Genomic DNA, 23,107 nt, shown 5'->3' on the forward strand with positions numbered 1-23,107 from the left:
CCACCTCTTTGCTGGGGAGGTTTCTGTACCTCGGTGGCTCCGAGAGGGCTGGGAGCCTGCCTCTGAGGTCAGGGCCCCGCCTTCTCAAGCTCTCCTGGGACCTAATGACAATTCGGCTTCATCAGCCCCACAGCTGGGGTTCAACGTTCCCCAGTCCCTGTGGGCCAGGTCCCGGGTGCAGGTTTGGAATAGAAACGGCGATTGATCATTATTAATATTTAGCATGTTTGCAGAAATGGCTTTCTCAGTGCTATTAATCTGCTGTGTTAATAGCGGCTACTTGGTTCTGGGCGCAGATGCTCAGGAGGTGAATGCCAATGAGTCCCAGCGCTGCAGGGCAGCCGCGGCCCGGGGCAGGTCAGAAGGTGGGACCAGCGGCCAAGGCTCCTCCTAGCACCGTTTCCTGGAGTTACGACAGCTTTGTTTTTGTCTCGAGGCCAAGATCCAGGGTGAGGGGAGAAGCTTTTGCCTTTACCGCACAGTTTTAAAGACAGAAAAGAAGAACAAGATAGAACTCCATCAATTCCCAAGTTTCTCTTTCTAGCAAACTGTTTTTGAGAAGGGGCCCTTCAGGATGACCCCTGCCCCTCCAGGCGCCCTCCCCCTGAAGAGGGGCCTTCTGCTCCCCGAGATACACTCTGCAAGGATGTAGGTGTACAGAATCCTCTGTGAGGAAAGGGAACACCCTATTTTTTCTCTAGAAGTTGCCTCCGTGCGTGCCTGCTCTCCCTGATCAGCTCCCACAGCCGCAGCCTGCCTGATGTGCCCGCCTCTCCCTCTCCCTGTTTTGTTCAGGGGGCAGGATGGCCCTTCACAGCTCATGGGGACTTGTAGGCACCCAGATGGGGGAGCGTTCTCCAGGTCTCTGACCCACTACACAGCACTCCTCCCTGCTTGGTTCTGAGAAGGAAAATTGGAGCCAGAGGATGGGGCCTCCACAAGGCTCGGGTGGAACCTGCACTCGCTGTGGGAGCCAGGCACATCCCCGGCCGAGTCCCAGAACTCAGACCTGCCCACCCGCCACATGGGTGCAGGGAGGGTGACAGCCAGTCAGTCCTGAAGAAGCAGCAGAGAAACCAGCCCTCTCTCAGAGGTGGCGCCTGGCTGAGAAAGCCCAGATGTTCCTCTCAGATGAGTCGATCAGGGTCAAGGGCAGAGAGGACCCAGAGTTGTTAATGGTGCTTCACTGCTAGGGAAGGAAAGTCAGAAATGGGAGTGAGGGTCCTGCCTTCTACCTTTTCTCTTAAGAGCTGCCCTCGAGGGTTGCTCCCAACCCTATCCATCCATCCACTCACTCGCTCATCCATTCATCCATCCATCCACCCACCCATTGATTCACCCACCCATCCATTCACCCACCCATCCATTCATCCATTCATTCATTAACCCATCCATGCACTCATTCATCTATCCATCCATCCATTCCTCTATCCATCCATCCATTCATCTATCCATCCATCCATTCATCTCCTATCCACCCATCCATTTATGCATCTATCCCCTCATCTATCCACCCATCCATTCATCCACCTATCTATGCATTCCATCCACCATCTGTCCATCCATCCATCCATCCATCCATCCATCCATCCATCCATCCATCCACCCATCCATCCATCCATCTATTCTTTCATCCATACCTCCTTCCATCCATCCCCTTATAAATCCTTCCATCCATCCATCCATTGATTCATCCACCCATCCATTCATCCATTCATTCATTAACCCATCCATGCACTCATTCACCTATCCATCCTTCCTTCCATCCATCCATCCATCCATCCATTCATCCATTCATTCATTAACCCATCCATACACTCATTCATCTATCCATCCTTCCTTCCTTCCATCCATCCATCTACCCATCCATTCATCTATCCACCTGTGTACCCATCTATCTCCTCATCTATCCAACCAGCCATTCATCCACCTATCTATGCATTCATCCACCATCTGTCCATCCATCCATCTATCCATCCATTCATCCATCCATCCATCTATTCTTCCATCCTTCCTTCCATCCATCCATCCATCCATCCATTCCACCATTCATCCATTATTACCATCCATGCCATTCCACCTATCCATTCTTCCTTCCATCCATCCACCATCTATCCATTCCATTCCATTCCACCATTCCATTCCTCCATCCATCCATTAATCCATCCATTCCATCCATCCTTCCACTCATCCATCCATCCATTAACTCATCCATCCATCCATTAACTCATCCATCTACTCATGTATCTATCCACTTATCCATTCATCCATTTATCTATGTATTCATCCACCATCTGTCCATTCATTCACCCATCCATCAACCCATCCATTTAGTCATCCATTCATTCATCTATTCACCCATCCATCAATCTTTCCATCCATTCATAAATTCATCCACCCACCCACTTATCCATTCAGCTATGTATCTCTCCATCCATCTATCAAACATTTATTCACACTCCCACCCATACCTCTTCTGCTGGACATGACGAAGTCCATTACTGACTGCCAGGAAACTGTTTCAGGTGTTTTGTCATTGTAGGGAGAACATGGGATTGTTAGAGTGGTGTTTGAGAGCTTCGAAATCAAGACTGTTTGAACAACTCCCAGCTTGTTCCTGACTAGCTATATGGCATTTAGGAAGTTGCTCACTCTCTGAGCTTCACTTCTTTGATGTATGAACTGGGTGAGGTCACAACTCTGCCTTCCCTCCAGGGCTGCTGCAAGAATGAGCTGGACCACGGTGCCGGCTGCATGCTCCGCGGCCCCGTCAATATCAGCAGCCGGCCAGTCCGGGAGAGCGAGCCAATGTCCGTGCTCTATTGTCTGATTAGAGGCTGATTGCTCCAAAGTCTTTCCTGGCATCACTGGAATCGAACAGCTGTGTGGTCAACCAGGGACCATGTTTCCTCACAGTCTTGGAGTTGTGATGTAGGCATTCTCTGTCCTGAAGTTTGCCTTCCTTTGTAATCGCATGTATATGTTGGCCTGAACTGATTAGTAAGTTTAGATATTGTTTTGGATGGGCCAGGTGAGACTGAATGCAACCTGAGGCATGCACATCTTGATGTGGCCTTTGGGGAGGAGCTGCTTCGTGCTGGGTCCTGCCTGTTTCAGAGCAGGGCAGCACAGCTCCTCAGAGCGGGAAGACCCTTCCAGCAGACACCAGGCCGCAGTGTCTGGCTGCCTCGGGCCAGGAGACTGCAGTTAAAAACAGACTTGCGAGGCTCAGTTAAGGCTGGGTTTTACAGGAGTTACAGCCCGGCGTTTGGTGGGCGGGGGAGTGGATCCTCCTCCTGCCAGCGATATTAGGGGAGAAGATCGAGGAGCATGTGGCTATATGACGGCAAATATTTGGTCCCCTCACACCCAATAAAAAATGCCATGCATGAGAGAAAGCAGTTGTGGGGGCAGTTTTAGACTTGAAGCTGTTGGAGACCAGATCTACACAGACAGGCGAGGGGCGTCTTGAACACAGCACTTCTGAAATTCTTGGCTAATCTCCCCTCCCTCCCACAGGCCTCCATCTGCCTCCCTCACCTCTGCACAGCCTCACACCCAGAACCGAGCTCTGCGGAGAGGTGGTTCTTTAACAGCCACGTCTTCCTGGGAATGCTTTGGATGGGAAAAGTGCTTTGCAGCCCGGCTGCTGTTCTCCCGGAGGCGGGGGCTCCTGGAGGCTGCCGCTTGCTTTTCTCCGACTTAGTGGCAAATGTGTGCACTTACTTGAAAAACCTCAGGGTCAATAAGGGTTTCAGTTCAGATTTTCAGGGTGATCTTCTTGACATTTTAGAAAGGCCTGGTTCCCTCTGTGTTAAACCCTGTTCCCCCAGATGCACTCTTGTCACTCAGCACTTCCCCATCTGTCCCCACCCCCCACTTCCCAAACTGGAGGGCCCTGCTCCTCGAGGGTCTCCCTCCCAGAGGCTTTGCTGCTGCACAGATTGCGTGCACACGCCAGCCCCGCCCCGGTCAGTGGGCCTGGGTGGACCCGGGAATTACAGCTCTAGCAAGTCCCCAGGGGATGCAGAGGCTGCCGTCGGGGACTCCACTCAGACTCCTGAGCCACGGGGGCTGAAACCCACAGTGGGGTCCGCCTGACCTCTAAAACCTTCTGGTCCCACCTCGCTCCACACACCTTGCCCAGCCCTTCCCCTGGGCTGGCCCTGGCCCTGTGGGTTTAGAGAAGGAGGTGACCCGATCCTGGGCCTTTCACGGGCCTTGAGGCCTGATGTTACTGTCAGGGGCTTGGAGGAACTCAGACAAACCCCATCCAGGGCTCTCCCCAGTTTTGAAAGTGTCCATATGGCGCCCACCACACGCATTCTCTCTGCTCTGGACTTCTCTGCCTGATGGTCGTGGGGGACGTGTAGCGGATCCCAATCAAAATAAGAGGGCTCCGCCTGGACTAGGGTGAGGCAGAGGGGCCACCTGGTAGGGCCAGGACTGGGGTTGGAGCACTTGTGCCCCAGGGCATGGCTGGGCTGGGTGCCAGGGGCAGGGAGCGTGGACTCAGAAATGGGTGTGCTCCAGCCCTCAGTCCCTCACTGGGGGATGACAGGCTCCTTCACCCCCTTGTGCCTCTGTTTCCCCAGCTGTACAGTGGGCAGCTCCCCTGAGGGAGGAGCAGACCCTCCTCCGGGAGCCACTCACTGCTTTGTCCACATGGCTGGGTGCAGGCAACAGAGAGACTGTGACGTCACCTCTGTCCCAGCAGCTGGAAACAGGCTGAGAAACCTGCTGTGGGGTGGCAGATCCATCAGGTAGCATGAGGGAGAGAAAAGAGCCCCCGAGCACCCACCCAGCTGCCAACCTGGACTCAGGGCAGGCCGGCATGGCACTGCAGGGCAGATTGAAGGGGCTGCCTGCTCTCAAGGCCGGGCGCCTGTGTCCTGGCGCCTCGCTGGCGTCCGCCTTGCCCTGCTCACCAGGAACCAGCCTCCTTGGAGAGTGTGGAAGATCCCAAGGTGATCCAGCCCCAAGTGATCTCGTACAAGCTTTTCTGGTTACAGAGACGGCTCCCAAAGCCCAGAGATCCAGGGCCTGAGTGGACCCGCAGGAATTCAGGACAGGGGTGGGGGCCACCCCTGCTTCCCCGGGTCCCTGTTCCTATCACGGTGGACCCTCCCCAGGCTGCCACCGGGTTTGTTTGCTCCACGATGACAAAGAAATTAACGAATGACAAGGTTCTTGGTGGTTTGCTGCCCAGAATCATTACCCTGGACTTTCCTGTCCCTTCCCTCTCAGACTTTTGACCTTAGGTTTTCTGAAATGTGACATTTCAGGGAACTGCACAGCAAAGGGTTCCCTCGTGTTTCTCAGGTCGATCAGGAGCATCACTGCCACCCTCCACAGTTGTTTTTGTTGTTTCCATTTATTTTTCAGCTCTTCCCACCCCCCAGGCCAAGACAAGGTATCTCTGAGCTGGGCAGGAATCATTAAGTATGTTCTGCTGTAAACTCATAGGCCCGAAGTCATCACACATCCATGTGCACACAGGTGGAGGAAGGAACCGTGGATTTTTGGAGCGGGTGTTCCTTTCACTGAAATGTTCCTTGAAATCACGTGGCCGCGTGTGCCGCTGTGAGAAACGCCGCGCAGAGCCCCAGCCTGCTCTTGGCGCAGTTCTCCCGGTGGGTCCTATTTTGGGCATCTCCAGGACTGCATCTGGGCCCCACAGAGAGGTGTGCAGCTGGGCAGGACCGAGTCCCCACAGGGCCCGTGGGCCGCAGAAGTGCAGACCCAGGCCGACATCAGGAGGCTCCCAGGGAGCCCGCATGGGACCTGGACGATGGCAGCCTGGGGCAGCCAAGTGCCATTCACCACCTCGCCCTTGAGGGAGGGAGGCAAGGGGGCCCAAACTTCAGCCCCTCACCCAGCAGACGGGAGACCCTTCCTCCTGAGGGTTCTCCAGACAGAAGAGAACAGGTTTCCCAACCGAGAGGCCTCATAGAGGCTGGGGTCAGCTGAGGTTGCCCTGGACACCTTTTCAGGTTCCTGACCAGGCCCTCTGCTTACACACGCAGTCTTACACACGCTCTCACACGCAGTCTTACACACGGTCTTACACATGCTTACACATGATCTTACACACGCAGTCACATGCTTACACATGCACTCTTACACACGGTCTTATGCAGTCTTATGGTCTTACACACGGTCTTATAATGCTTACACATGCTCTTACACACATAGTAACATGGTTACACATGCAGTCTTACACCCTTACACACGCAGTAGCATGTTTACACACACAGTCTTACACTCTTACACATGCAGTAGCATGTTTACACGCAGTCTTACACTCTTACACATGCAGTAACATGTTTATACATACAGTCTTACACACTTACACACGCAGTAGCATGTTTACACACACAGTCTTACACACACTCTTACACATGCAGTAACATGTTTATACATACAGTCTTACACACAGTCTTACACATGGTCTTACACATGCTTACACACAGATGCGCACGGGATGCTCACCCTCACATGCACTCCGGGGGCCGCCCTTCCCGGCCAGCTGCCGCACGGTGCCTCTTTCCTGCCCAGTGGGGCCTGCAGGCCTCATGGCTTCTCCTTAAAACCACATGATGAAGGAGGAAGCACAGCCAGGCAGATACCGACTCCAAAAAACCCCCGTGTACTCCCTCCGGCCAAGAATCTATGCTGAAATCTGCCCATCCCTGCCACAGAGCCGCCCAGCGCTCAGGCTTCAGGGAATGGATTGTCATGTTGATAATCCCCCTGTGAGGGCACTACTCATGTGGCCCTGGCAGGGCCAGCCCCAGGTGGACGGTGATGAGGTACCCTCTGTTGGCTGTTGGGCCCCTGTCTTGGCCGGTTTAGCACAGTGGTCCTGATCTGTGGCCTCTTCTCTCTGTCTCTCCAGACCCCAAAACCCTGGCCATAGCTTTGCTTTCTAGACATGGCTCTCTTGGGAGATGGTGGGGGTGGCCTCTGTTCCGGGATGATTTCCTACAGCCTGGGTGAGGGGTGCAGAAGAAGAAATCCACTGTGAGGCTGAGAGAGACTCAGCCCTAAACCGAGGGTTGTAGTGGAGCCCAGGGGCAGTGTGAGGGGCTGAGGTCACCGTGGGCTCCTGGCCAGCTCGGCCTCTGTCCCAGCCTGAGGCAGAAGCAGGGTTTCTTCACCTCCCTGACTTGTATAATGTGATCAAATGACTATCGCTCATACGTGTGTGTGACAAGACTCAAAGCGGGGCTCTCCGTGAAGATCGCTGAGAACACAGACTCGGCTGGAACTGGCAGCTTGGCAGATTCTTCACGGGCAGAAAGGGGTGGCCTTGGCCCCGACTCGGGGTCACTCAGCTCCCTGCTGGCCAAGTCTGCCTCTTCCCTCCTGAGCTCCCTGTATCCCCACTCCCCTCCTTGCTTTTATAATTCCGTAGGTCTCCCCATAGAAATTCTAGAAACGATGGCCTCGGCACCCTGGAATGAGATCCCAGCAACCCCAAATAAAGGATGTCAGGTCTCCTGACAAGTCAATTGCATGTTGTTACACAGCCTGCATCTCCAGAGTCATACATGATCCTGGCCCTGCACGCTGACCTGCGAGAGAGCGCCTGCCGGAAATGCACCCCCGTGTGATGGAGGCCTGGGCAGTAGGGTCTGGGAACCTCAGTGAAAAGATGCCCACGGCCAGAACAAGCCTGTCCAGCAGGGTAGAGGACTGGGCAGCCTCCTGACCTTGCTGACCCTCTCAGGGGCATCCTGGCTGGAGCTCAGGGCAGAGGAGGGCTGAGCCTGATTTCCCGGCTCTGGTTGCCCCGGGGACCCCAGAGAGCGAGCGATTTGTGGGCCCAGGCCCTGCCGAAGCCCCCGTGCAGGCTTCCTGCTTTCTCTGGGCTTTAGGGCTATTCTCTGCACCTCATTTTCTCACCGTGTTTTCTGCACACTAATTAGCCCTCCTCTCACCCACCCTTGAAAGAAGAGCTCCCTCTCCCCCAGCAACGGGGACAGCAAAATGAGACGGGCTTTTCCTGGAGGCTGTGGGCAATCGCTTAACCCCTGTGACCGCCGGGGAAGGGAGGCCGGGGCCCGATGCACAGACCTCCCTTTAATCAGCAGGAAACACTACCTTTCTCTCCTAAGCTGTTTGCTTGGCCAGTAAATTAAACATGCCCTTAAAGCGTTGATTTTCCTCCAGCGGGTCAGGGGTTTTGGGAAGTAGAATTCAAACAGAAAAAAGCCATGTTTTAAACAGAGCCCTGCAACGGATATGCACTTGATAGGGACACTGCCCCACTTCGGGCTCCAGCGGAACTCCCAGAAACACCTGGGGTTCTAATTCCTACTTGTGCTTCAGGCGGAGGCGCCCACGCCGGAGAGGAGTTAAGGAGTGCATGGGGGAGCTTTGGCTTCCAACCCGACTTTGTTTGCGAGCTCCGTGCAGTTACCAGTTCCAAATAATAAGATGCCATGTTAATTACCCCCCCCTCTAATTTACCTTTATGCTGCACACAGTCAGTGGGGCGGGGGTTATGGGGGTGTTCTTTCAAACCTAAACAACTTCAGGTCTTTAGGGTGGAGGAACAACAGCGGCAGTTCTGTGGCTGCGTCTCTGAAAGGATCCGCCGCGTCAATTAGAAAGGACCCGTTGGCCACTTAAAACATAATAATTACTTCTCTGAATGCTGATAAATTAAATAAGTGTTTTCCTTGCGACTTTTCCCCCCAAGACTTTGGTTTCTTTTGAAAGAAAGCATTTTGCTCTTTCTTGTGCTGATCTGTTTGCAACCAGTGTGAGGAATCTGAAGTCATTTTTCCTGTACTTAAAAGTTCGGTCTCCGTGGAGGCTTCTGTGTCCCCAGCCAACGTCAGGGTGCGGGGCGGGGGCCGGGAGGCGAGGGCCAGCGGGACCGGGTCTTCGAGGCAGCCACAGAAGGAGGGGCTTGCGTGGAAAGATCTAGATCAGGTCAGGGTGACGGAGCTCACCCCACCTCCTGCCCATTCCCGCTGCTCCCCACCTAACACTCACATCTGCCTTTTTGATGTTATCGAGGCAGAATTCAACCACTGTAAAGGGGGCGATTCAGCGGCACTGAGCCGTTCACCCAGCGGTGCGACCACTCCCTCTCTAGTTCCCGGACACTTCATCACCCCGAAAGGAGACCTGGGCTTCTCGCTGTCACCCCCACCCCAGTCCCCGAAGCCTCCCACCTGCGTCTGTCTCTGGGGGCCTGTGCCGGATGAGTCACCTAAACGCCGCCAGGCAGGTGTGACCCTCTGTATCGGCTTCCTACGCCGAGTGCCGCATGTCCGGGGCTGGTCCAGGCTGTGCGTGCCAGGGCCGCCCTCCTCCTTGGGGAGGGATGGTGCCACAGGTGTGACCCTCTGTATCGGCTTCCTACGCCGAGTGCCGCATGTCCGGGGCTGGTCCAGGCCGTGCTCCTCCTTGGAGAGGGTGGTACCATCCACTACTCATCCGCTCCCTCATTCCCTCGCAGACGGATGTTTGGGCTGTTTCTGCCTTCCGGCGATGGTGAATCTGCCACGGTGAACATTCGCCTGCCTGAGTCCTGGTTTGGCTGCACTCGGTGGAGGGCTTTGCTTTTCTTCCTGTCCAGACTCCTCCTCACCTTGCCCATCTCCCCCAGTGCCTCGGGCTACTCTCTGCTATAGTTTCAGCTGCACGCACACAGTCTCTTGGCACCCACCTTCTGTTAGGACGGACCCCAAAGGTCTACCCCAGACAGACAAACTGGGCACCCTCTTACTGCTCAGCTCAGTGACCTGGGGCCCCGTGACTCCGACATCCATGACCTCAGCAGGCATATTCCTAGCCTGTGTCAAGATCATCAGGGTGACCTGGGGCCCCCTGACTCCGACATCCATGACCTCAGCAGGCCTATTCCTAGCCTGTGTCGAGATCATCAGGGTGACCTGGGGCCCTGTGACTCTGACATCTGTGACCTCAGCAGGCCTATTCCTAGCCTGTGTCGAGATCATCAGGGTGACCTGGGGCCCCATGACTCCGACATCCGTGACCTCAACAGGCCTATTCCTAGCCTGTGTCGAGATCATCAGGAACTTCCACGAGCCTCCCCAAGACCCAGCCAGCCCTACCCCAGTGCATGTCCAGGCTGCAGCCTAAGTGTGGGGATGTCCAGGCTGCGGCCTAAGTGCGGGGATGTCCAGGCTACGGCCTCAGTGTGGGGATGTCCAGGCTGCGGCCTAAGTGCAAGGAAGCAGCACTGAGCACATTTCACAGTCATCCAAATTCTGAGTCCTCCCAGGCACTTAGGACTTCTGCCGTCCGTGATTTCCAAGACTACAGAGGACATTTGAAATATTCCGGTGCAAATATTTCACCATCAGCCAGCCCTGGGTCAGCTGCCACGCATGACGGCTTCACCGGCTGTCGCCAAGCTTGCCAGGCACTGGCAGCTCCTTCCCTAGTTCCCTTAGGGCAGGACCAGCCGGCGCATCCTCAGGTGGCTATGGGAGCCAGGCTGGGGGAGCCAGGGTGTGCTGGGCTGTGCCACCCCATCAGAAAGGTTGGCCCCAGTGGAGCCTGGCGGGATCCCATCCTCCGGAGCCTCTGACGTGAAATGATGGCAGCTTGGCTCAGGGTGGAGCAGAGGCGGCATATCCCAGGCAGGGGTGGCAGCCGGGCCTTCTGGGTCCCTGAGCACCCTCGGTCCCCATTGACGCCCGAGTCCCCGGCACTCCCTGAGCCGTACACCCCGGGAGGGGCACGTGCTGCAGAGGCTGACGCTGCGTTGTCTCCTTTAGGTGACGGTGACGTTGTAAATAATATGTATGAACCCGACCGGGACCTGCTGGCCGGCCACAGCGCAGAGGACGAGGCCGAGGACAGTGCCATGTCACCCATCCCCGTGGGGCCACCGTCCCCCTTCCCCACCAGCGAGGACTTCACCCCCAAGGAGGGCTCGCCGTACGAGGCCCCGGTCTACATTCCTGAAGACATTCCGATCCCACCGGACTTCGAGCTCCGAGAGTCCTCCATCCCGGGGGCCGGCCTGGGGGTCTGGGCCAAGAGGAAGATGGAAGCCGGGGAGAGGCTGGGCCCCTGCGTGGTGGTGCCCCGGGCGGCGGCGAAGGAGACGGACTTCGGATGGGAGGTGAGCAATCGCGCCTGAGCATGATTGATCACGGCCATTTATCTTGTGTTCCATCTATTTATAAAGCCGGGCTGAGCAGCCACTGCCCGAGGCGGGAGGCGCGGCCAGAGAGAGCGTTCAAATGTCACGTTTCCCAGCCTATTTTATCCTGCAGCTCGCCTGACGGGACTCAGAAAGCATCAGAGGTCCTCGTGGGCGCCCGTCAGCCCTGTAGGGCACGCCCACTCTCTCCCGGAAATGTGTCTTTCATGAGCTCATGTCTTAAAACATCCCGTGCTTCCCGCCGGATCCCAGGCGTGAACGCGGCCATCGTGGCGGGGCAGGGAGATCCATAGAAAGTCCCAGAACAGGCAGCTGTACTCCAGGGCTTCATTCCAGGCCACGGCAATGTGGAGCAGCTCACAAATCACACCTGGTGGCCACGCTGCCCCGGCTGCCACCTTCCCCGCCTGCCCCGGTCAGCCAGTGGCCTGAGAGTAGCCCGAGCTTCTCCAGCTCCAGGGGCACAGGCCCCGTCCTGGAAGGGATGGCTGACTGTTTAAATTTTCCCACCACGACGTGACCGGCCTTGAGGGTCTGGAGCTGGCCTGGTGAACCTGCTACAGGGGTCAGGAGACAGGGCGTCCCTGGGACGGCTCTGAGCGGGGAGCACCCAGAGCATCCTGCCCAGGCTGTGAGGGACGCGAGGCACCGGTGTTGGGGGCCCTCGAGTGGTCCTACGGGGACTAAGAGCCCCACCCCCCAACACAAAGTGTACTTCCTGGTGGGCCCTGGCCTTTCTGCAGGCCCCACACAGCCAGTTGTCGGTGGTCTTTTTGGCAGGGCTGCTGCTCGGGTAGAAAATGGGAACACCGGGCAGATTCCCCTGTGCCTCCCAGCCTCTGAAGTGCCCAGATGGAGGTAGGCTCCTCATGGGCAAATGGCCTGAGCAGGGAAGAGGAACCCCAGATGGATGGGGGCAGGATCCTGCGTCTTGCCCACCTCCTCTCCTGGCCGCTCGTGACTCTGGAGAAGTCCCCAGCCAGTTCCATGCTCACTATCAGGCCTGCCCCAACTCAGATGGGCCCTGGGGAGGCCCCTGTGGCCTCCAGCAGCCCTTGAGCACCTCCCTGGGCTGACAGCATTAAGAGCCCTTTGTAAGAACACTGACAGCCTGGGGGTCAGAGGCTGCCCGCACCCTGCAGAGCTAAGTGCATCCTCCCTGGGCAAGACCAGGGCACCTCGGCAGCTCCCAGCAGGCAGGTGTGGTCCTTGGTAGCTCACAGAGTCCTGTGTGGCTCCTCGTCAAGGATATAGGGAGACTCAGAAGCTGTTCCCTGAGTGTCAGCTTAAAGCTCCCCCCTCCGCCAATTATAGAGCTATGGGGGTCCCGGTGCCTGAAGAAAAGCACGTGGCAGAGTCCGCAGCCATCCAGCAGGGTGGGAGCCGCAGCTCTACGGGCAGCACCTGTTGGCCGGGCGCACCACCCCCCTCCATCGAGAGGCAGAGGACAGTGAGTGTGGGCCCAAGGTCAGGTTACCTTCAGGAGGGACTGGCCAGGAGCCAGGGGCACCAGTTAGACAGGACAGGGAGAGAGTTTGGAGTAGAAGACCTCGGTGGAGACACTGCCCAGCTTCATGGCCCTACAGGCCCCTCATGGGACCAAGGAGAGCATTTTGGTAGCAACATTCGTCTTTGGCTGTGCAGTGGAAGTGACTTTGGCAGAAGCGCCCTGTCCCGCCCTCCCTGGTGTGTGGGAAAGGAATTCAAGGGTGTGTGTCCCTCACACTTAGAAAGGTCTGGACTGTTTAATTAGGAGGTGGCTTGTGGATGTGAGAGGTCCAGGGGCCCTGCAGGTAGCACTTTGGATGACCTTCAGGTGACTTTGTTCTTGGCTACTCTGATACAAGTTTCTATTTGCTTTTTTTTTCTTTTTAAAAGAAATGGCCCATATCACGATGTCCGTGTGGTGCCAGGCCTGGTGCAGGCTGCGCCGCTGCCTGCCGCTGCCTGTTGACTTTGCGGTGTGTTTATCCCTGGTGTGTGTGTACGTGAGGGAACGCGCTCTCCCCACGGCGCACCTCCCGTTTCTGCGGAGGGCTTTGTTCCACGGTGGCCACCTGACAGATGCCCCTCCTGCTGGTGCTTAGAAACATTTACTCTCCCCCCGACGCCCTCAAACGGTGCTCCCCGCGCACCCGGCGGGATCTCGCCCGACCTTGTTTTCCTTGTGAGTTCGGGCACCGACTCCCTGGCTTTGGGGCTACCTTTGGGTTTTGTCACTTCCATGAGATGGGGCAGGGGGCAGCCATGTGCGTTGGTGCCTTCGGGAGCTGACATTGGAACTGGGCAGGAAGCCACCACCTCCTCTGTGAAGGACGGAGAGGAGGAAGCAGGGGGTGGAAATTAGGTGGCAGCCACAACTGCCTGAAATGAGCGATGTCCGTCAACCAAGGTTTCTCCCCACCTCCAGCCACCTCAGCTGGGGCCTTTGGGCAGAAAAAGTGACATCGTCCCCTAAGCCACCTTCCCAGAATTTTCCACGTGTCCCAAAAGAGCTGATTGCCGTTTCCCTTTGGGTTTTTGCCTTCCCCGAGGTGGCCCTGGAGGGAGAAGTGACTTGTGGGTGCCCCTTTCTCTGAAGACTTCTTCCTTTTGCGGACTGCCTGGCCTGTCTTCTGAGTGCCATGAACAGGGGCCTGAGACAGGACAGGAGCACCAGGCTTCAGGGCTGGGATCCCTCTGTAGTTCCAGACACGAGAAGCACCTTCTGCTGAGTCCCCTTCCCAAGCCACTCACACCAACCAGGCGGCCCTGCTAGCCCTTTTCCCTCCACGCCCCTGCGGTGAGCTCGACCAGAGCAGGCCTGGGTCAGAGAAAAACAGGGGTGCCAGCGTCACGCCAGTGGGATCCCAGGTCAGGCCTGGGTCAGAGGAAAACAGGGGTGCCAGCATCACGCCAGTGGGATCCCAGGTCAGGCCTGGGTCAGAGGAAAACAAGGGTGCCAGCGTCACGCCAGTGGGATTCTAGGTCAGGCCTGGGTCAGAGAAAAACATGGGTGCCAGCGTCATGCCAGTGGGATTCCAGGTCAGGCCTGGGATGGCCCATGCGTGTGTGTTATCTCTGATGGTCCTGAATTTCGTGTGTATAATTGTTCACTTTCACACTGGTAATTAAGTGTTATGAATCAGAGTGATTTGATTTTACTGTAATGTCCACAGTATTTATTTACTGAAAAAGAACAAGTAATGACATTTTAGCAAAGATAACAAACAAAATCCGAGAAGGATCGGTGTCATTTTGGCCTCCCTACGTGGTGGCCAGGAGCGTGGTGTTGTGGCCACTCTGAGCTCAGAAGCGGGGTTCCCCTGGAGGAGAGGGGATCTGGGAGTGGCGTGAGCAAAGGGATCTCGCCGGGTCGCAGCCCCTGCAGGAACAGGGTGTGCGTCTCTCGAAGGACAGGTTTGAAATAACAGTAACGTGGATTATTCTTCCTGTCATTTTGGGACACCGTGGAAACCATTTTCTTTCTACTCTGAGAACAAAATTCTTGTTCTGGACAATTCAGTTGAAATAAAATAAAATGAGAAGGTTGATTTGCCTTTCTCTTTTTATCACAAGAGACACGCTGCCAGGCAACACTGGGCTTTGGGATGACTGGGGAGGGTCGGGGCCCTTCTCTCCCTGACGCAGGGCTGACGTAGATGACAGCACGACTCCCTGGGGACGAGGGACGGGGCAGGGAGCACGTGAGGCACCCACGAGCTTTGGGTTCAAGGCTGTGGGGCAGCCTGACTTCAAGCGGGAGCTTTCCGTTAGCAAAGCAGGAATGAGGGTAGGGGTTGGGAGCTGACTTTCCTCCGGCCTCGGTGGCTGGTTCAAAGCCTGCACTCCTTCCGCACCGAGGCTGACGCTGGTTGGGGAGAGCTGCCCCCTCCTCTCTCCCTCCTATGTATTAGGAATAGTCACTGACTAAACCCGCTTTGTTCCTGGGTGCACCCTGAGATGTGCCCTGAGTCAGATGCCCCACCTCCGACCTGGGGGTTCACCCTGTGCATGGCTGTGTGTGTACCCCAGGTGTGTGGAAAGGGCCCCCTGAGCTTCGTCTCAGGGAGGGGGTTTGTCAGGAAGGGCACCCAAAATGCCTGGCCTCCTCCATCTGGACACAGCAGGGTTCAGTCTCCTCCCAAATATCACACCCCGCCTACCGCCACCGGAGCCCACCTGCCTGGAGGAAATCACCCGTGAGGGCATTTGATCGCCCCGGGGTCTGCAAAAACAGTGGTTTTGATCATTTGTTGAGTAAATCATGACATTTATCATCGTGCTGTTTGTTTTGCTAATTAAGAGGTGGCTGCCCAGTGGCAGCCCAGAGGGAGGAGGCAGTGGGTGAGGCTCTGGGTGAGGCCACCTGCCCCCAGCTGGGCCTTCAGCTGTGTGCCCAGGGCCCTGAGGCTCGGGGCCTGCTGGGGCGGGATCCTGCAGGACCCCCAGGGGAGGCAGTGGGGGCACTTTTCTCAGTGCGTCGGCCACTGTCTCCCACCCAAGGTCTGCTTGTTTCTTTGTTGACTGTGTCTCCCCAGAAAGGCTCTCGACTGCATCACCAGCCCCGCCTGTAATCAGAACGCTGATGAGTAAGTGCCTCTGCCTCTGCTTAAGAGGCCAGGTGAAAAATGTTAATGTGAATTGATGGGGTTTCAATTATTTGAAGAATGTACTGAAGTGGACGACCTCACCCCCGGCATTATTTACTGAATATTAATGTGTGTTTATTTGTTCAATCAACAAATGCTCTGTGTCTAGGCCAAGGCCTGTGGGAAGCTCCGGGGTCACAGGGGAACCAGCCCAGAGGCCTTGGGCCACACCAATTATCTGGCACTACCATCATGGGACCCCCCAGCTGGTGCCTCCGGGGTCCCCAGAGCCCACTGAGAGTCTTTGGCAGGGCCAGGACCTGCCAGTCTCCCCTGTGGACCAGGAGCTACACAGCAGCCAGGGATGGGTGACAGCAAGCCCAGCCTGCACCCTCAGAAGATGAGAAATGGGCACACATGTAATATGGAATTTCATCCAAAACTTGATGAAAGCCTTGAAGAAAGGCAGGATTTGGGAGGAAGTAAAGTCCCCCTACATATGTTTGCAATACTGATGCTCTTCTGTTCCTGAGTGGGAGAAATGAGAAACACATTTGCAGGTTCATTTTGGTCCCAAGTGAAGGGATAACGATGGAGTGGGGTGGGGGCAGGCCAGCCAGGCATCTGGCTCCCTGGGACAACAGGAAGGGCAGTGCTATGGGGCTTCAGTCTCCGACATCACAGCACAAATGTCCATGATGGGCTTTTAAAGGCACCGTGAGGCAGGCATAAACATGCAGCCCCCAGAACCAGCTTCCCCACGTACCGGGGAGCACTGGAGGGCCCCACGTGCTGAGATCTAGTTCAGTCCGACGGCAGGAGGGGCAATGGCAAATTTGCTCCAGGGTTTTTGCGATATGGCCAGATCCACAGGGCAGGGTAGGGAATCACCCAGGTCAGCCCTTCCCACACACGAACCCCAGCCCCTTCTCCCTTCCTCCCGAACGTCCCCTCACCAGTAAATATTAACATGACTTGCTGCAGGAGATTGTGTGTGAGCTTGCACACACAGATGTCCCCTACAGCTTAGTTTTTGCCTGAAGTCCTAGACAGGGCCTTGGCCTCTAAGGATGGGGGTCATCTGTGTCGCCAGCCCATCTGGGCTCAGCAGCTTTTGGAGCTGGCTGTCTTGAGGCATGCGGGTTGGGTGCCTGCGGAGCTTGCTTCTCTGGGAGCTCTGGTTGGATTTTGAGCCAGAAGATCCTGGACAGACACTTCCAGGCTCTGGATTAATGACCAGGCTCAGGGTGTTAGGAGGAGACCCTAAGGAGTCAGTCCCTCCATCCAGACCTCACGCTCTGGCCCGCTCATGTTCCAATTGGCCAATCTCTTCATGATGGATGTGGGTTTCGGGACTGGGTTTGGGGAAGTAGGAGGTCCCATTGGAGGCTCCACCTTCCTACAGTTTTCACGGCAGCAGGTGGGGCTTGGTGCTGGTGCAGGAGCTGGACTTAGACCCCTCCGTGGGTCCTGGGCTGGGAAACCAAGGTGAGCTTGGCCATAGGTCCGAGCCCAGGCAGAAGTGACCCCGTTTTAACCAAGCCCCAGTTCCTGCCCCGGATGGATTGTCGAGGCTCCTGGGACTCTGCTTCAGTCCCTTTCAGTTCCTGTGGCCTCACGAACAAACAGGAAATCAAGATCAACCCAGAGACGGACACACACAGCTGCCTTGTTTCCATCAAGACCTTGGTGCTCAGTGTGGTCCCTGCACCAGCAGTGCTGGCCTCCCTGCAGATTTGTTGGAAATGCAGAACCTTGGCCCCCCCCCGGACTCACTGAGTCACCACGTGCAATTGAGCGAGATCCCTGGTGGTTCGTGTGCACAGCAGAGTTTAGGAAGGATCCGGCCAGACAGTGAGCACCCAGCAGACGCAGCGGCCAGACGGCGAGCACCCAGCAGACGCAGCGGCCAGACGGCGAGCACCCAGCAGACACAGCGACTTACGAGGGGGCAGCTGACTTTAGGAAGGACCGGCCAGACAGTGAACACCCAGCAGACACAGTGGCCAGACAGTGAGTACTCAGCAGACACAGCAGCCAGACAGCGAGTACCCAACAGACACAGCGGCCAGACGGCGAGCACCCAGCAGACACAGCAGCTTACGAGGGGGCAGTTCTGGGTGTGTTGCAGGCATTGGGAGAGTCACCAATGTTCCCTGCAGCTGTGGAAGGATGTGCCGCCTTCCTGCCCACCCCACCTCCAGGGTTGACCTCCTGAGGCTTTGGGCTCCTGCTCGGCCACCAAAGGGATGGAGCAGTAGCTCCCACCAGTGCCAGGTCTAGCCATTCCTAGGAGATCCTCAGGCTGCCTCGTGGCTCTGGGATTCAGGAAGAAGGGGCACCTGCCAGCCACCGGAGGCTGGTTTGAACCCAGAAGTGTTTGACATAGCCCTCCTCTGTAGAAGCAGAACTCATGTGTCCAGCGCCCACTGCTCAGTGGGCTGGGTGCTCCCTTTGCACCCCTGGAGCTGTCCACCGTCATGGACCTCCACACTCTCCATCCCATCCGGCTCTGGGGGACCCCAGGATGGCAGGCAAGGAAGGCTCAACCCAGAAAGCTCCCGCGGCTCAGGCATATTCTGGGAAGTGCGCCCACCCAGCCTGGGAGGAGGTACAAGCCCCCGCCCCCAACAATGTCTGCTGAATGCATAGAAAAATGTGCAAGTGAATGTGACCACCCCCTCCCACATGTCGGTCTGTACTCAGGGAGGGGGTGGTCAGGAAAGCTCCCTAGTCTTTCCTGGGTGCCTGAGACCCGAGGGCAGAGGCTGGGGGCTGTGGGCTCCCCTTAACTGCGTGTTGGTGTTGCCTGGGGAGCATGGGAAATACAGGTGCCAGGCCTGCCTCGGAGATGCCGGGCTGGGGCCAGGGAGGACGACCAACCTGCCTGTTTGCCCAGGAGCATCCCAGTGTCAGACCCAAAGTCCTGGCAAGCCCCTCTGGCATCAGGCATGTAGAAGCTCCCAGGAGATCCTAATTTACAGCCTGGGTCCAGAACAGCTGACCTAGAAAAGAGGAGTGGAGAGCCCACCTGGATGTCCTGTCCCGCACCTGCACCAGACTGCCAGGCAAGGGACAGGTGGGAGGGCTGAGGAACAAGGGCTCTCAAAGCACTCGTCCGGCCTTCCGCAATGCTCAGTGCACCCTGAGGGGCTATTTAGGATGATTGTTGAGGGCATTTGGTCACTCAGCAGACGACCGGCACATCTTGGGCCCTGCAGAGGTGTTCACTGGTACCTCTCGGTGCAGGGTGCTTCCTTCTGTCTGTCCCATGTCCCTTTCACCCTGGAGCTGAGCCCCGCCATGAGCCCTCCTCACTGGCCTGCCGTAGGGGCAGCCGGCGCTCACTGGCTGAGCTCTTAGATCCCTATTTACTCCTTGTCCCTTTCGGACTTCAACAAGGGAAGGGGCAGACCCTGAGGTGTGGGGGCCTCGGCAGGTTCTGGTCTCAGGGGAGGGAGGCAGGGCGGAATAAGGTATCAGACTGGCCCGTCAACCACAAATCTCCCGCCACCGCCTGATCTCCATGCACCGTCTCCCCGCCCTGCATACCGTCTCCCTGCCACCGCCACCCGTCTCCCGCCCTGCGCCACCGTCTGCTGCAGCCACACAGTGGGGCACCAATTCTCAGTCCAGCGTTTGTAAATCTAGATGCCGCTTTTGTTCCTGGCCTGCCCTTTCACTCCAAGGTTCCCAGATGCATGCTCCACTGCCCACGCCACCCCCACAGTTGGGTGGGCTCGGCCCGGGCACCTGGCCTGGCTCTGGGCGCCTCTGCTGCTCCATTCTGCATGCAGAGTTCTGCGTGACGCCAGGAAGCTTTGCCGCGCTTCCCCACTCAGGAGCTTCTGGATATTTCTATGGAGGCCTAACACGGCACGTCTAAAACCGTGAGCACGCCGGTCAGCGGATGCTCTGAGGAGTGTTCCTGTGGAGGCGGCACCCGGCAGCTCGGCGGGGCACACAGCATCGGGATTTGGAGAGAGACGGGGCCCTGTGGGATGGTGCGGAGCCTGAGGCCACCATGGGGACAGGGATGCAGAGAAACCCACGGGCCTCGGCTCCAGGAGCAGCCGACAGTGCCATGCAGGAGTCACAGCACAGACCTCCCATTTCCCCCGGCACCGTGACATCAGCCCTAGACGTTTTTAGCCCAAGAATGCCATGAAATCCTGCACTATCTTCGGCCCGGCTCGGAGGCACGGGTATATAAGGAATTTTAGAAAAAAGGAGAGAGAATGACTAAGAATACCTCCCTGATGGCTCTCCTTTACTTCCTTAAGGGGTAATAACTCCACTGCAGCCCAGCAGAGGGGACTTTCTTTAAATAGAGCATTCTGATTCACAAGCGAAAAAGGAAATAAATATTTTCTTTTCATATTCGAGAGACATCTGCGAATACCAACTTCTTAAATAGCATTTTGCCAATCACATCCCACACGCCCCCCGCCCCAGTGACACCCAGAGCCCACCCTTACTCAGGAACCGACCGCTTGTACCAAGAGGCCTGAAAACATCGTCAGGGTTGCCAGAAGCAGGAGGAAGAAGGGCTTCTGCGTGGGGGCGTGGCCCAGCCTCCCTCTGGGCTCCCCAAGGCTCCCTGTGAGAACAGGGTGCTCCAGAGCCTCCTGCCCTTTTCCCTCCTCCCTTTCTTCCTTAAGGAAAATAAGGATTGGACATGAAGGGAGTATGACAGAGGCATGTGGCCTCTGTGTCGGCCTGGCGGGCACCTGCTGTGCGCCCCGGTCTCTGTGAGTCTCTGTCTACACTGGGACCCTCCCAGCTGTGCTGTGATTAGGACACAGCCACCCTGGCTCTGACAGGGGAAGGAATAGCTCTGACAGGGGAAGGAAGGAATAGCTCCTGGCCCCCAGGTTTGTCCATGCAGGGACCCCGAGGTGGGTGGGGGTCCCGTTCAGTGACCCCAGCAGGAGCTCACTGTGGGTAGCCAGGCACCTGCCAGATGGGAGAGGTACAGGTGAGCTCCAGCAGGAGCAGGAGCTGGGCCCAGACCCGGTTCCCGCCCGCACTAACAGCATGTAGGTGGGCAGTCTCAACTCTGTGCCTTGCCGGCCGATTGCCTAGGCCCAGCGCCTCTTGCTTCTGCCTGAACATGGCTCTGTCCTCTGCAGGTCCCTGACCCAGCCAGGCCCTGGAACTGGACTTCAGTACAGTCAATGGCCTTCTCTAGGCTCGGGGGAATTCTGTGTCATAAACGTGACCTCAGCCCCACTTTTTCTTAGGAGCTGCTGTCCCCTTCTTTGAAAGCAGGTCCCAAACCCAGCCCCATGGGCCCTTGTAGGGCCTGAGAATGCTGGGGGCACCTGGCAGGGAGTGAGGCTCGCCACCCGGTACCCCTTCCTGAAGCTGGGGTTCTTCAGTGGCCCCAGGGTGCTCGTGGCACCAGAGATGGGTTCAGCCAGGAACCCCATGGGTTCCTGACCCAGATGGTCAGCCTGTGAGACCCCCACCCAATTCCAGCCCCATTCTCTACCTCCTGGCTTAGAGTTCCTGGGGTAGGTCCCAGGAATCTGCATTCTAAGAGGGAATCATTGTGGGGGCACTTGGAGGATTCCAGCCCAGGAGGAGGCCCTGGGAAAGGGGCCCACCCTGAACTAACTTCCTCCCGTACCCATGGGAGCCCAGAGAAGCTGTTCCTGAAGGTGCAGCGGCTGATGGGTAGCAGCAGAGCCTTTCCTGACCACAGGCCTCAGCAGGGCAGGTAGAAGGAGCAGAAACTGGGGCTGCGAAGAGGAGGGCACCTGGGGCCACTGGGGGACCCCCTGTTGCCCAGGGGCTCTAGGCAGCGGCTGAGGCTGGGATGGACTTCACACCTCTGGTTCATCAGCATGGCTGCCGTCCCCGGCCACAGCTACACAGGGTGGCCCGAGGCTGACCAACCATGCGCCCCACGGGCATGGGGTGATGGCTGGGATAGGAGGGGCTCCTTGTCGTACCCGAGTCCCACTTGGGGCATCACCGTCTCCTCCCCCTCCCAGTGCAGTTATGAACTGGGCTCCAGGGAGGGAGTCATGTGGGACCACGGGCTGGGTGGACCCAGGACAAGAGCCCAGGGTCCCGACCCCAGGCGGGCCCTTTCTGCCCCTGCAGCTCCTGGATATCAGCTGTGAGCAGGACAGGCCCCTCCCTCCTGTGTGCCCCCAGCCATCAGAGAGGCCCCAGCCTGTTGTAGGCACTCAGTCCAATTGTCCCTTGGGTGATCCTACAGCCTTGGCATCCTGGAGGAGCCAGGCAGGGCTGGCACAGGCCTGAGAAGCAGCTCATTCGCCTCTGGTACCTGCACCCACAGTGCGGTCCCTGCAACGCTGTGCTGGGGTTAGCTTTGTGCTGTCAGGTGGTGGGCCTCCGAGGGTGGCAGAAAGCAACTGGACCCACTAAGACTGAAGAATCTGTGGTACAGGTCATTTGTGCTTGAGATCTTTTAATTTCGAGTAATTTTCCAGCAGCAGACTTCGCAGGGAACAGAATGAGTGGGGAGGGCAGCCCCTCCTGAGGGTAGGTGACTGTGACCTGGTGGCTCCCTGGGGAGGCCCCCTGAGGCCTGTGGGCCAGTTCCTGGGTGGCCCTCCTTCCCCTGGGTCAGACGCAGGTCCCATGCATTCCAGGCCACAGAGGTCTCCCCGGGTCAGGGACAAGGGTCAGGGGACGCATGCGTGAACCTCATACTCCTCAGGAGGCAGCAGCAGGTCCCACTGCCCTCCCGCCAGGCCTGGCTGCTGGTCAGAGCTTCTCCTGTGGCACGAATTCTCAAGGGCCGGGTCATCAGCTGGGATAGGAATGTGTTCTCAGGGTGGTACGGGCCACCTTGGCGTCAGCCAGAGATGAGGGGGACGCAACTACTCACGGACCCGCTGAGGGGCAGCGACCTGAGGACCACCCCTGCGGGCCGCCTGTCTCTGCTGCCTCCTGCACGCGGGGAGAGTCTGCTCGGGACAGGGGCGGGGCACTCCATGCGTTCTCTGGACCCCCGAGCTGCAGTGTGGTTGGGTTGCTGTGATTTAGGCACCCGCCTTGAGGGGCCTGGTCAACCCAGGGCAGCATCTCTCTGGGGTGAGCAGTTTATCGGAGTGCCTGAGAAGGCCCTTTGGAGAATGGCTGCGAGACGGCCCCGTTGCCTGCATGGAAGGTTCATTCTGCATGCCCCTGGCTGGGCCTTTCCTGTCGTTTAGAACATATGTAAGTAGAATGGCTTCAAAGTGGCTATTCTTACTCAGCTGCCAGGATGCCACGAGCATGTCTGCTGTGCAGGGGAGCGTGGTCTCTTCTTGCTTTTGCAGCTCAGGGCCCACCTGGAGTGCTTGGCGTGGCACTGGGCCACGGCCTCCTGGGATGCGTGGGCAGCACCGCCATGCTTTCCAGC

General features: G+C 57.3%; 1 protein-coding gene across 4 annotated transcripts in view; it reads left to right on the plus strand.

The window, feature by feature from the left end:
- The first annotated feature begins 2,336 nt into the window (after positions 1–2,336).
- Positions 2,337–23,107, plus strand: part of PRDM16 (PR/SET domain 16) — a 252,575-nt gene continuing 231,804 nt past the window's right edge. For all 4 annotated transcript variants that reach the window (XR_004182315.1, XM_031663781.1, XM_031663783.1 and 1 more), the window contains exon 1: positions 2,337–11,113. Coding sequence is in view for 3 of the 4 variants with exons in the window: in XM_031663781.1 (XP_031519641.1) it covers positions 10,580–11,113 (534 nt within the window). In the remaining variant the exon portion in view is untranslated. The remainder of the gene's footprint in view (positions 11,114–23,107) is intronic.

The sequence above is a fragment of the Papio anubis genome, chromosome 1 (genome assembly GCF_008728515.1).
Source record: "Papio anubis isolate 15944 chromosome 1, Panubis1.0, whole genome shotgun sequence".
Taxonomy (NCBI): Eukaryota; Metazoa; Chordata; class Mammalia; order Primates; family Cercopithecidae; genus Papio; species Papio anubis.